The sequence below is a fragment of the Mesoplodon bidens genome (genome assembly GCF_964165515.1).
Source record: "Mesoplodon bidens genome assembly, chromosome: 4".
In the NCBI taxonomy this organism is placed as follows: domain Eukaryota; kingdom Metazoa; phylum Chordata; class Mammalia; order Artiodactyla; family Ziphiidae; genus Mesoplodon; species Mesoplodon bidens.
This window is the reverse complement of record NC_138160.1, coordinates 120,051,612-120,066,588: the sequence shown is the minus strand read 5'-3', so window position 1 is coordinate 120,066,588 and position 14,977 is coordinate 120,051,612. Positions and strand designations below refer to the sequence as shown.

At 42.6% G+C, this 14,977-nt stretch overlaps 3 protein-coding genes across 6 annotated transcripts in view; all 3 read right to left on the bottom strand.

Moving 5' to 3' along the window:
• Positions 1-14,977, bottom strand: part of LOC308615791 (protocadherin alpha-C2) — a gene marked incomplete at its 5' end in the record, with an annotated part of 150,963 nt that overhangs the window by 111,319 nt on the left and 24,667 nt on the right. The window lies entirely within an intron of this gene.
• Positions 4,500-7,010, bottom strand: LOC308615647 (protocadherin alpha-10-like; the record flags this gene model as incomplete). Its single annotated transcript, XM_081231235.1, has 1 exon — positions 4,500-7,010. One exon carries the CDS (start codon positions 7,008-7,010, stop codon positions 4,500-4,502), a length of 2,511 nt encoding a protein of 836 aa, XP_081087361.1.
• On the bottom strand, positions 9,626-12,393 carry LOC308615792 (protocadherin alpha-10-like; the record flags this gene model as incomplete). Its single annotated transcript, XM_081231586.1, is given in 3 exon segments — positions 9,626-12,191; positions 12,195-12,315; positions 12,317-12,393. Coding segments are annotated over 3 exon segments (2,739 nt in total). The 3' UTR covers positions 9,626-9,650.

The window sequence follows — 14,977 nt, the reverse complement described above, 5'->3', positions numbered from 1 at the left end:
TACCATTCAATGAAATAAAAATCACCATGAAAATTTCTGTGCCATATTGGTATTTCCACTCACCAACATTGACTTTTGTATATCTATCAAGTCATATTCATGAAAATAGCTGACCTATTTCTTCTTAAAAGAATTTTGGGTTTGAGATTGTAAGTTCATCCAAAACAAGGGAAATGACTTCTAATCACATTGCCTCTAAGTGCCTAATATTGTGCTAAAAAAACATAGAAAATAATCAGACAATTCAACCAAATGCTAAATGACCTTAGTGTTAATGGAAATTCAATGTCATAAAATACCAACTAGAAAATCAGAATTGTTGATGTGAGTTTTCATTGCCTGAAGTTGTAATTTAGTTACATGTCCTTCATCTTTTCATATTACCTTGGGATTTAAGGAGGAAAAAAGAGGGTACAGTGGAAGTTTAGAGTAGAAAGTGGTTCAGAATAAGTATCACTCTAGCTTGAGTATTTTGTTGTATGGTTTTAGTGGTTCATGTCAAATCTAAAAATATTACAATGAAAAAGTTACTAGTATATTTATTTGTATGTTAATGTTTTCCTTTATCTTGAACACACACATATATTCTATTGCTAATTTCAAACCTTGTTTCATTTTTTTCAAATTTACTCTTTTCCCAATATTACTATTCTGCTAGAATTCTTTTTAAAGACAATTAAAAATTATTTCTTAAAAAACAAACAAAGCAGGCTCATCACCTTTTATGACACTGAATTCTGCTATGCATCTATAAAACAACCAGTCATATGAGCCTCTTTTCAAAATATAACATTAGGCTAGATAACAGTAGGTTTAACATGATGTTCAAGGCCTGTCAGATTTATTTTGTAGAAGAAAGAAGTAACAGGCCTCCAACCACTTCATTATGGAAACTGGGGAGTGAGATATTACATGCAATGTGGAGTCTTTAAAGGCAGAGAAATAAACACGAGAAAGTTTACCCAAGGGAGATGATGATATTACATTTCTGAATTAAAACCAGTTGTTAATTTAGGAGTTACTTTCCAGAAATGTGGTATTTTGCAAGTATATAAAGTGACATTGGATGAACACCAGTTCATAAAAGAGTTTGATATATTGTATGAACCAATGACATGTCTTTTGCACTTTGGCTGTGCTATTTCAGATATCACTATCTCAACTAGCTCCTACAGAAAAGATTATGATATCTTTGAACTCATCTTTGGGGATGGGCCTGAGATCCGGCAATAGGCTAATGCCAAGAAGTCACATCGATATAGTTGTTAACATTGATTTTGTAGACTGATTGAAAAGGCTAAGGAACTTCATGCCTGACCTTTTCTAAATCAATCTGGTTAGTCTTAAATTCCAGCTGTATGTCTTGATAGTCAAGTATTGGAGTGCATGGTTTAATGTTCTACCAGTCCTCATCATCCACTATTATTTCATAATAGGTCTAGTACTACTATTTATTGAAAACATTAAACAGAGAAATAGATCTTGGGGGCTTCCCTGGTGGTGCAGTCGTTGAGAATCTGCCTGCTAATGCAGGGGACACGGGTTCGAGCCCTGGTCTGGGAAGATCCCACATGCCGCGGAGCAACTAGGCCCGTGAGCCACAACTACTGAGCCTGCGCGTCTGGAGCCTGTGCTCCGCAACAAGAGGCTGCGATAGTGAGAGGCCCGCGCACTGCGATGAAGAGTGGCCCCCACTCGCTGCAACTAGAGAAAGCCCTCGCAAAGAAACGAAGACCCAACACAGCCAAAAATAAATAAATAAATAAATAAATAAATATTTAGAAATAGATCTTGAAGCCATTCTTGGAAACCCAGTAGGTTCTTCAAAATTAACAGATTAGAAGTACTGTCTACAAAACGGTAGAATATACGCAGTGATGTTCACTCTGTGCTATCATGGCTTATTCAAGTATACACAGTTATTTGATCACAGATCATTTGTTCAATTGGCACAAATCTCTCAGACAACAAGACTGAAGAAGTCTGAATCCTGAAAGACCCACACACTTTCAAAGATTTTCATGAGAAATATATATCTTTAAAGCTGTTATTGAGGGCTTCCCTGGTGGCGCAGTGGTTGAGAGTCCGCCTGCCAATGCAGGGGACACAGGTTCGTGCCCCGGTTCAGGAAGATCTCACATGCCGCGGAGCGGCTGGGCCCGTGAGCCATGGCCACTGAACCTGCATTTCCGGAGCCTGTGCTCCGCAACGGGAGAGGCCACAATAGTGAGAGGCCCGCGTACTGCCAAAAAAAAAAAAAAAAAAGCTGTTATTGAAGTGTACAATTTTGGAAACAATTATTAATCCTTCACTGATGTTCAGGATCCAAGAAATAATCATATTACCGCTTATATTTGTCAAAACATTATTCTTATTCACAGCGTAAGAAGAACAAGGTCATTTCCACATGTATTATTTGGCTTTGGTGTTCTGCAAGAACTTTGCAGACCTCAGTCTTCTGATTTTCCTCATATAGTAAATGATTCTGCTTATTTATATCACTTCCAAACAACTGATCAATAGTCCTTATCAGACAACTCTTAATTATTTACCGATCAAATAATGTAAAAACCTATCTCAATGTGGCACTAAGACAAATGATAATGACGTCCATGAACCTTCTGAGAAAAAAATCACTTAGCAACATAAAAAAATCTTAATTCCTATCCCAGTTATGATATTGTACAAAGTTAACCATGAAGATAATCATGAAGGGTTTTTCTAAGAAAAACAGAAAGGAGGATTAATCTGTATACAGCTTGTGCTTGATTCTCCTAGCCAGAACTATGCCTCATCAGATAAAAGATTTACTCTAGAAAGTTCTACAATGAATAAAAGAATGGCTCTCAAATCTAAGAGATATGCATTTGAATACCATCTCCATCATGTACTAGCTGGATGGCAGTGGACAAGATATATAAACATCTCAACATCTCTTATCTAATCTTTAGAACTTGGATAGTCAAATGTACTTTATAAGTTGTTATAAGAATTAAATGAAATTATGTATTTTAAGTCCTTCACACCATATCAATAGAAATATCTCAAATAGTGGTGGTTGATTATAATTAGTGACCAATGTTTACTCTTGTTCTATTCTCTAGCTATCAATGAAGAAAATTCCAGTACCATAAACTAGGATATGGCTTTTCCTTTTCTGAAGATTTCCTAATGTTCATATTCATGGAAATCATCCTACATTCTAGGTAGAAAATAGCCTTCTCAGAATTTCTATTAACTTTACCCTATCTATAACATGGTTCTCCTCCCATATGTAAATATATCATATATAATTTATTTCTCCATTCAGTACAATTAAAGAATCTCTAATTTGTACATTTGAGCCAAAAAGAACAAAATAAACTCCCACATTATTTCATTCACACACTTACAGTTCTAATTTCAAGTTCTCTGTGATATCTTTAAAGAAAACAATTCACATGAACATAGCATTGAGACAAAAAAAGAGTTTGTATCAATATATCTAAAGTACTCAATGTTAAAAACATTTTAAGTACAGTGTTAAATACTGAAATGTGATCAACAGCACCATTGTCAAATGGAAGTGCCTTTATATATATTCCATGATTGTTATGCTTAAATTATTTAGAGCAATGTTATTTTGAAGACCAAGCATCTTGGTTAATACAGGCAGGAGTATCACAATTCCCCTATATGGGAAGACCCTTTTGAAATTCAAAGCACAAAGAAGTGTGAATATTCCCACTCTAAAATATTTTCATACAGCCTCATTACAGGTACCATGAATGGAAGAAATATAAGTATGATCAATGCTCAAATAAATTTTCCAAATAAAATAGAAGATGGCAGAAATTAATGCAGAGGAGAGCAGCAATGCATTCAACAAGGAACTAGCAAAATCGTCACTACATTAGAAAAATTTTAAGTTGTCTATCTGAAGCAGCTGAAGACTATGAAGGAAATAAGTTTAAATTATGAGGGGATTAAAGACAAAACAAGTAAAATCATCCTCAAAGGAAAGGCTAAAAGTCTACCTACTTTCTCAAAGAAGCATGTCATTGATTATAAAGAAACAAAATCATTTATAAAATGAGGCCACCTTAACAGCCCATGCCCGTCAGTAACACACAAACTTATAGATTATAGGAAGGTAAGAATGTAAACATGTTTAAACCCAAAATAACCAAATTATGAAATTATGCATTGTTAGGGTAATTTTGAGTGCATAAACATAATGCATAGAGGACACCAAATAGAATAAGAAAATGAATAGGAAGAATGAACTTGCTGCAAAATTGAGAAGTAGAAGATTTGAGCCTCACCCACATCCTCCATTTCCCATCAGTGATCCTTGTCTCCTTCCTGGCTGACTTAGCCTTGCTCATTTACAGGAAGCTTCAGCAGTCTATTTCATTTTTACTATCATTATTATTATTTCTCCAACTAAATAATATTACCCGTATATTCAAGAAGACTGTGGTGAAAAGTAATAAAAATGGCTGTACTTCCATTGTGCTTTAGAAAAAAACCATCGCAAGAAAAAGACAACAAATAATTGAAGCAATGGACTTAACAGTAATTTGTTGGTGAACTACTATGTGATTGACATTAATAGGCACGATACATCTCAGAATTACTGTACTTACATTCTCGCAAAACTCCTGTTGGTCTCCAGTATCTCCAGAACTCGAACCTAGAGGGACACTAGGGCTGAAGGCCATGAGATCTGCCTTGGGCAGCCCCTCCCCAGAGCACACCCTCTGCCGCCTCTGCTGCGAGTAAGACCAGCTCCCCACCGCGCTGGAGCACACCAGCGTGGGCTTCCCGGGCCCGCACGCGCCCTCGCTGGGCGGCGCCGAGCACCGCAGCGCCGTGTACAGCAGCAGCGTGAGCACCAACAGGCTAGACACCGCGCAGATGGCGATGATCAGGTACACGTTCACATCCACCAGAGCGGCCTCCGCGCCAGAGGCGCCCGTCGACGCTCGCGACGAGGCCTTGGGCGCCTGGCCGCTGTCCTCCAGCGACAGCAGCACAGTGGCCGTGGCCGTCAGCGCCGGCTCGCCGTGGTCCTTCACCAGCACCAGCAGGCGCTGGCGCGGTGCGTCCGCCTCATCCAGGGCGCGCGTCGTGCTGATCTCGCCCGTGTACAGCCCCACACGGAACGGGCTGCGCGCGCCACCCGCCGCCGGCTGCAGCTCGTATGACAGCCACGCGTTGTAGCCCGAGTCCGCATCCACCGCGCGCACCTTCGCCACCACGTGGCCCGCGCCCACCGACCGAGCCACCAGCTGGCTCAGCGCGCCCGCCCCGCCGCCCGGCCCGGGTAGCAGCAGCGCGGGCGCGTTGTCGTTCTCGTCCAGCACGAACACCTGCAGCGTCACGTTGCTGCCCAGAGGCGGCACGCCCGCGTCGCGCGCGCTCACCTGGAACTGCAGCAGCTCCAGCTCCTCGTGGTCCAGTGGCTGCAGCGCGTACACCTTGCCGCTCTCCGCGTGCACCGACACGTAGCTCGACAGCGCTCGCTCGCCCACCCGCCGCTCCACCAGCGAGTAGGACACCAGCGCATTCTCCCGCGCGTCCGCGTCCCGCGCTGACACCGTGAAGATGTGGCAGCCAGGTGGGTTGTTCTCCTTCACCAACACCGTGTACTCGGGCTGCGCGAACGCGGGCGTGTTGTCGTTCACGTCGGCCACCTCCACGGACACGCTGGCTGTGGTCGACAGAGAAGGCGAGCCCCCATCCCTCGCGATCAGTACTAGAGCATATTCCGACACTTTCTCTCGGTCCAGGGCGCTGCCCAGCACTAGCGAATAGTAATTCTTGAAGGTGGACACCAGTTTGAAGGGGACTTGGGGTGTTAGTGAGCAGGTCACCTGCGCATTGCCACCAGCGTCATGGTCGGTTACACTGATAAGAGCGATGACAGTCCCCGGTGGAGCATCCTCTGGAATAGAAAGCAACAGTGACGTCACTAGCAACTCCGGGGCATTATCGTTGATGTCCAAGACTTCTATCAGGATTGTGCAGTGACCAAACATTGGGGGGTTTCCTTTGTCAACTGCTTCTATTTGAAGTTTCCATAATTTAATTTCTTCAAAATCTATTTTTCCATTCACTTTTATTTCTCCACTGTTTGAATCTATGCGAAAAGAGGCTTCTGTATTAGGGGAGACATCAGTTGCAAAGGAATAAAGAATGTGGCCGTTTGAACCCTCGTCCAAATCCGAGGCATTAAGTCTAATAACCAGTGTACCGTTTCTTGCGTTTTCCAGTAATTTTATACGATAAACTGCTTTGTCAAACACTGGGGCGTTGTCATTTACATCCAGCACTGTGATGTTTAATTCTACAGTGCCTGTCAGCTCAGGTTTGCCCCCATCCGTTGCTTTGAGCACCAAGAGAAGCTCTGAAGTGACTTCCCTGTCTAAAGGTTTTTTTAATACTAGTTCGAGCGGTGTTACCTGCTCGTCATTGGTCGGTACTTCCAGAGAGAAATACTCATTGGGGCTCAGTCTGTAAGTCAGCAGAGCGTTGGCCCCGATATCTGCATCGGAGGCGCCCTCTAGTGAAAAATGAGAGTCAAGAGGCCTAGTTTCGGAAATAAAGAGATTTTTGTGTGTCGCTGGGAAAACAGGCGGATTGTCGTTAATATCCTTTATTTCCACCTCCACATGGAACACCTGCAGCGGCCGGTACACGATCACTTCCAGGTGGATGCTGCACTCCGCGCTCCGACCGCACAGCTCCTCCCGGTCGATCCGAGAATTCACAAACAAAATGCCATTCTGCAGATTTACCTCCAGAAGGTCCCCGCGGCCTTTGGACGCCACCCGGAACAGGCGCGGCACCAGCTCCGTCAGCTCCAGCCCCAGGTCCCGGGCGATGCGGCCCACGAAGGTGCCGTGTTTGGCTTCCTCGGGGACTGAATAATGGACCTGGCCGCTCCCCGTCTCCCATGCTGCTAGGAGCAGAAGCGAGAGAAGCAGGAGCCAGCCTCCGTGCCTCTCTGGTCCTGAAGTTAACATCGTGACTCGCTTCCGGTTAGTAAATAAACACTTCATGAGTAGAAATATGTAGTCCTTTTGAGACCTTCCTTCTGAGTCTTTGTTCCTGATATCCCAGCTGATCTTAACAATATGGGTGTGTTTATAGTCTATAAAGCACCGGAACAGTGGCGAGCCTTTCTGGTGCGAGAATAATCGTTATATTTTTTTTTCCGGTTAAAACAATCCTCTCCTTGGAGAACAACGACATCCTGTGGCTTAAAGTGGAAGTGTGTTTATCGTTTGTACTTTCTTTCACTTATATTGCTTCTTTCGTGATTCCTTCATATTGGTCCATTGTGTGTGTGTGTGTGTGTGTGTGTGGAATTTTAATTCTTTCATTATATATTCGTTGTGACCACTAGCTCTTTAAAGGTGGTTCGGTTTTACAAATTAGAATTCCAAGAAGAGTTTTATCTTGGATATGGATATCTAAGAGAACGTATTAGAGCACTATGTTATGTATACGAACATGAAAAAAAATCCATATATGTAGGTTATTAGCAATACAGTTTTTAGACTTTTAGAAATAGATCATTTTTGAATGGCTCCTTATTAAGTTTACTCCATTGCTAACACTCTATAATGTTCTACAGCTTAATATTTACACTATGTAAATTATTCTAAACATTTAGTCCAATTGTGTAGAGGATAACTCAAAATGCCAGTTCTCTAAGTTACCATCTCAACTTGAGGGTGTTTCAAACCCATGCTCATATGCAAGCTACTTATCAGTTTGTCCAAAAAAACATATTTGCTTCGATGTTAATGAATTTACCAAGTACTGACTCCTGGAAATACAAAACATATTTACCTTTGTCTCAGTTAAAAGTTTTTTTTTCAATTACTGTATGTGCTCAGGGTGAATGCTGTAGTTTCCATCCTGAAGGACAGTGTAAATTTGCATTATATTCATTGCTATTTGTAAAAGTAATCTCTTTCTACCCCCCACAAAAAAAACCCACTGATGAGGACTTCAAGTTATATTTGTCACTTTGTTTATACCCATTTTATTCCAGAATGGGTTTAAGGAGATTAGGGTATCAAGAGTATTCTAAATCTCATTTAATCACTCAGTTTTATTTTCCTGTTTTACCTCAGATTTTTTTAAATGCTGAAATTTGCATTATTATTGATTGCAATAAAGTTTATCAGTGTTGTCTTAGAAAAATATTTTAATCCTAAATTTCCCTACTAAAAAAATTATAAATGGTTACCCAAGGAAATCTTAGGTTTTATGTAATAGCTACAGTCTTTATTTTAAGCACATTTTAAAATAGTGATTCAATAATTAAATCTATGCCGAAGACTTACAGTTCTAACTACAGCTAGTTATTTTATTAATTGTGGAAGCCATAAGTTCAAGACCAACATATTTACCTAAAGAAGAGAAGGAAAAATTTTAGCACATGGGGGTGGCTAAATTTCAGAAAAAGACATGACTAGGAAATAAATCTCCTCATGTTTGCTTATTGAAATACTTCATTCCCTTTAGGAATGACTCCATGCTGTAGGTCCATTCTATTTTTGCTTTAAAGAATTGTTTCACTAATTAAGTACATATGAGAGATAGTTTTTAAAGCTCCTACGTTCCAAGGATATCATATAGCTAATTACTAAAGTATACCAATAAACCTATGGGTTCATTACTCTTTTCCTTTTCCCCACCACCCAGCATGTGGGATCTTAGTTCCCCAATCTGGGATTGAACTCCTCACCCCCTACAATGGAAGCGCAGAGTTTTAACCACTGGACCACTAGGGAAGTCCCTCTCACCTTGAAACAAGGTATCACAAATACTATGCTGCCAAGAGCACAAGAATATTCATGATTACTCTCAGTTTAATGCCATCTAATAAAGAGCATGTTAAATATGTTTATAAAAATAAGAAGTTTTAAAAGAAATAGGCTAACTCCTTTTTTGTCAAGAATGTTCAAAGCAATCCTTGATTTGGGAAATTTTATGGTTTCATCCTAAAATTTCAGTCATTCTGAATTGACTGAAACTGTCTACAAAGGTTTTAAAAAATATTTATCTTAATAACAGAGCCAGTGGCAGACATTATCCGACTAAAATCAGTAAAAAAAAGAAAAAGTAAAAAACTGAAATAAAAATTCAAAAAACATTAAAAATTCAAAACAGTTAATTTAATTCTGTAGATTAGGACTTTTTAAAATGGTAATCTTCCAGTCTACATAATCTACTATTAAGAATAAAGTGTAAACACTGAAGTTCTAGTATGCATTATGTTACGTTGCACTACACATTCTGTACTTAGGGAACAAAAGCCACATTTTCATCGTGAAGGGAATTGATCGAGCAGGTTTTTGTTACTGTAACAAGGTTATTTCAATTTTTAGATTTAAAAATTAAATAAAATTATAAAGTACTAATCTGACAAATATTTGTAAAATAAAAAATAGTTTGTGAAAAAAATCAAAACCTTCAACCGACATCAAATATTTATATTGGAAAATATAAATGAATTGAGAAAAATGGCATATATTAAAAATTGAAGTATTCAGCAGAAGTTGATGCACAAGGTACTGTAAATAGAATATAAAGTGAACTTTTAGAATAACCTATATTACAAACGGAATTACTAAGGAATATTTGAGGAATTATAGAAACACATGATATTTAGACAAAGAATGAAGGTATTCCAACATACATATTTGAGGGGGAAAGCGGTGAAATAAAATACTCACGAAGCAAAATATGAAAATTGAAAAGCAATAACCCACCTTGATAGAGTGGTTGCCTCCAGTAGACTGTCCTTCCACTTCCATGTCTGGTAGCGGACACGGCGTAAGACTGGGGCTGAAGGCCATGAGATCTGCCTTGGGCGGCCCCTCCCCAGAGCACACCCTCTGCCGCCTCTGCTGCGAGTAAGACCAGCTCCCCACCGCGCTGGAGCACACCAGCGTGGGCTTCCCGGGCCCGCACACGCCCTTGCTGGGCGGTGCCGAGCACCGCAGCGCCGTGTACAGCAGCAGCGTGAGCACTAACAGGCTGGACACCGCGCAGATGGCGATGATCAGGTACACGTTCACATCCACCAGAGCGACCTCTGCGTCAGCGGCGCCCGTCGACGCTCGCGACGAGGCCTTGGGCGCCTGGCCGCTGTCCTCCAGCGACAGCAGCACGGTGGCCGTGGCCGTCAGCGCCGGCTCGCCGTGGTCCTTCACCAGCACCAGCAGGCGCTGGCGCGGTGCGTCCGCCTCGTCCAGGGCGCGCGTCGTGCTGATCTCGCCCGTGTACAGCCCCACGCGGAACGGGCTGCGCGCGCCACCCGCCGCCGGCTGCAGCTCGTACGACAGCCACGCGTTGTAGCCCGAGTCCGCATCCACCGCGCGCACCTTCGCCACCACGTGGCCCGCGCCCACCGACCGAGCCACCAGCTGACTCAGCGCGCCCGCCCCGCCGCCCGGCCCGGGCAGCAGCAGCGCGGGCGCGTTGTCGTTCTCGTCCAGCACGAACACCTGCAGCGTCACGTTGCTGCCCAGAGGCGGCACGCCCGCGTCGCGCGCGCTCACCTGGAACTGCAGCAGCTCCAGCTCCTCGTGGTCCAGCGGCTGCAGCGCGTACACCTTGCCGCTCTCCGCGTGCACCGACACGTAGCTCGACAGCGCTCGCTCGCCCACCCGCCGCTCCACCAGCGAGTAGGACACCAGCGCGTTCTCCTGCGTGTCCGCGTCCCGCGCCGACACCGTGAAGATGTGGCAGCCGGGCGGGTTGTTCTCCTTCACCAACACCGTGTACTCGGGCTGCGCGAACGCGGGCGCGTTGTCGTTCACGTCGGCCACCTCCACGGACACGCTGGCTGTGACCGACAGTGAAGGCGAGCCCCCGTCCCTCGCGGTCACCACCACCTCATAGTTCGACACACTCTCGCGATCCAAGGCGCTGTCCAGAACCAGCGAATAGTAATTCTTGAAGGTGGACACCAGTTTGAAGGGGACATGAGGTGTTAACGAGCAGGTCACCTGCCCGTTGGCACCAGAGTCACGGTCGGACACGCTGATTAAGGCGATGACGGTGCCCACTTGAGCGTCCTCTCGCACTGGAAGAGCCAAAGAAGTGACAACCACCTCAGGTGAATTATCGTTTTCATCCAGGATTTCCACTAGGACAGTGCAGTGACCAACCATAGGTGGGTTTCCTTTATCTGTAACATCTACATGAATTTCGTAAGTATTACTATCCTCAAAGTCAAGAGCATTGTTTACTCTTATTTCTCCTGTGCTTTCATTCATTAGAAATTTCCTTCTTGTGCTGGGTGGGACCAAAGAGCTAAACGAATATATTATTTCCTTATTTATACCTTCATCCACATCAGAAGCATTTAGCCATATGACTAATGTTTGGTTCGCTGAATTTTCATACATCTTAACTTCATAAACGGATCGGTCAAATAGAGGTGCATTATCATTGGCGTCTAACACCAGGATCAGCAGAGTAACAAATCCCATCAGTTCGGGTTTGCCTCCATCAGTTGCCGTTAATAACAACTGAAGCTGAGGATTTTCTTCACGATCCAGCAGTTTTCGTAGAACAAGCACTGGAAATTTGCCTTTGTCCTTTTTGTTTATAATATCAAGAGTGAAAAAGTCATTTGGACTGAGTCCGTAAGTAAGCATTGCGTTCTCTCCAATATCCGCATCAGATGCGCCTTCTAGAGGAAATCGAGAGTCAAGCGGTCGAGATTCGTAAATTGAGAGCTTTTGTTCTGGGACAGAGAAGACCGGCGGGTTGTCATTAATGTCCTTCACCTCCACCTCCACATGGAACACCTGCAGCGGCCGGTCCACGATCACCTCCAGGTGGATGCTGCACTCCGCGCTCCGCCCGCACAGCTCCTCCCGGTCGATCCGAGAATTCACAAACAAAATGCCATTCTGCAGATTTACCTCCAGAAGGTCCCCGCGGCCTTTGGACGCCACCCGGAACAGGCGTGGCACCAGCTCCGCCAGCTCCAGCCCCAAGTCCTGGGCGATGCGGCCCACGAAGGTGCCGTGTTTGGCTTCCTCCGGGAGCGAGTAATGGACCTGGCTGCTCCCTGTCTCCCAGGCTGCAATGAGCAGAAACGAGAGAAGCAGGCGCTGGGTTCTCTGCTTGATAGGACTGTAGACCAACATCATAACTTTCTCCTGTTTTACAAATCAGTGACTCGGCGTCCAGAACACACCCACCGCTCCGAATTTTTCTATTTGATTTCTTGCATCCAATTTTATTGAAATGGCTGAGATATCGGAATGTAGCTCTTTCCCAGTCCTTGAGAAACAGGATCATGCCTTTGTTCTGAAAAGCAATTTTGTGGAAGACAGCGACATCCGGTGGCTTAATGTGTAAGTACAATTCCATGAGTTTAGCAACTCTTGTTCCTATCTTTTCATTCTATTTTCACATATTTGGGTCTCTATGGACTTTCAAAGACTCACATTACATTTCTTTTGTATATAATAATAATCATTGTCGATACGTAGTGCAGCATTTTTCTTGAGTGGAAAATCACAGAGAAGTAATTCCTTCCCTAACCATGATTGTCTTTAGCTGAATTTGAAAACACCCTTAATATTTGTATAATACTGAGTGTACTAGCATTTTGTTGGATAACAGATTTAAGTCTCTTCAACTTCTAAACCTTAATTCACTTCTCCTTGTCATTATTTTGATATTAAATAAACCTTATTTAGACACTAATCTCAAGCATCAGTTCTCTGTGAGGTATTTGCAACTTCTACATGCCAATCATCACTAGAATGTAGAGAGATCACAGGCTTCAACATCAGAAATTCCTCTCTTCTAGTTCCTAGTCTCCAACTTACTAGTTGTGTGACTTGGGGAAAATAATTTAACCTATCTCCGTCTCAGTTTTCCCTTTCATAACATTCATAACATATTGATAATAATATGGTGGTTGCATGAATTATGATATATTAAGTGCCTAGTGTAATACCTCAAGGAGAGTGAGTGCGCTTCATAAATGGCAGTTATTCTCAGGGCTCACTTTAGCCACATTAGTTTCATAATGCTCAAGAACAAAATTGGCTCTTTGGATAAAATGATTACCTATAGAATGGTGTCACCCTATAAAGCCTTTACATATTGCTGCTGCACAGGCTGAGTGGTGTTCCTGTCTTTAAAGAAGACAGAAAAGTGCTTTTATTGAGAAATTAGTTATACGGGGGAAGTTTCACTTTTCTATACACATCTTACATGGGCAAAAAGAATCTTAATTGTGACTCAAAATAAAATGATTAAAAATTTATGATTTCCGGGCTTCCCTGGTGGCGCAGTGGTTGAGAGTCCGCCTGCTGATGCAGGGGACACGGGTTCGTGCCCCAGTCCGGGAAGATCCCACATGCCCCGGAGCAGCTGGACCCGTGAGCCATGGCCGCTGAGCCTGCACGTCCGAAGCCTGTGCTCCACAACGGGAGAGGCCACAACAGTGAGAGGCCCACGTACCGCAAAAAAAAAAAAAAAAAAAAAAAAAAAATTTATGATTTCCAATTGCAGAGACAACTAATTTCATCTTTGTTATATTTATGTTTTTCAAATACCCCAAATATACAGTTTTGGCATTATCTAATAATTTTATAAGTGTCAGTAAAGTTTTTCATCACCTGCAGTAAAAATATTTTCTCTCTCTCAAAATTCTTGGAATCAAATATTCAGTAACTGAAATTCTCCATTAATATATCTATGGTGGACTTCCTGGGTGGTCCAGTGGTTAAGACTCCGCGCTTACAGTGAAGGGGGCTCGGGTTCAATCCCTGGTCGGGAAACTAAGATCCTGTATGCCTCGCGGTGCAGGCAATATACTATATGCTACTGATAAAAGTTGAAGTTTCTCTTTTTCAAAAAAAAAGGAAAACTGGGCTTCCCTGGTGTCACAGTGGTTGAGAGTCCTCCTGCCGATGCAGGGGACACGGGTTCGTGCCCCGGTCCGGGAAGATCCCACATGCTGCGGAGCGGCTGGGCCCGTGAGCCATGGCCGCTGAGCCTGTGCGTCCGGAGCCTGTGCTCCGCAACGGGAGAGGCCACACAGTGAGAGGTCCGCGGACCGCCAAAAAAAAAAAAAAAAAAAAAGGAAAACTTACTGATGGGAGGTTTTGTCTTATCCAAAGGTTAATTTCATACTTTAATGATTTTTTTAAAGAAATCAATAATTTTGAACTCTGAAAAATAGCACATTTATAGAATAAATAAGAAAATTTACAGGAATAAGGGTCACTTGATTCATCGATGTATGTGTGCTTCTAACTTCTGTTTTTATACTTCTCTACTCCTTTAGAATGATTCTAGGGTCAAAGTCTATTCATATTCTGATTTTAAGGGTTACTTTTCTTATAAAGCATGAATTAAAATGTAGTGAGTTAATCTATCCACCCACAATAGCAATGTTCAGTGTAAGCTACTATCTGGAGTCTAAAAATAAGTTTATCATTGATTAATCATCTCAACACAAGGTAATGATATCAACTAAATTCCGTTGCTGTTAATGAGCATTTTTAACCAGGTAATAACATAAATGTCCCAATACAAATCTCCAATAATGAATGAAAAGTAGTGTAGTTAAATTATATCCTGTCAAATAATAGGAACTTGCTTTGCCAAGCAATTCAATAGGGCTATAGCCTCTAAAACTTCAGTTGGATAAGAATCACCTGGAATGCTTGTTAAAATGCAAATTTTCCAATACTACTTATTTCAGAAACTTGAGGTGGTGTCTGGGAAGCAGAATGTTCAATAAGCACTCTAGATATTGCTAAAGCAGTTAGCATTGTCAGGCCTGAGGATAGGCTGACCATAAAAACCAGTTTGCCTGAAATATGCTCTATGTTTGTCTGTGGTCTTGTATACATTTGTATAGAGCCCCTTTCACTCTCAAAAGTGTCTGAGATCGAGTCATAACTTAGTTAGCCCTATCTAGAAACTATAGTTA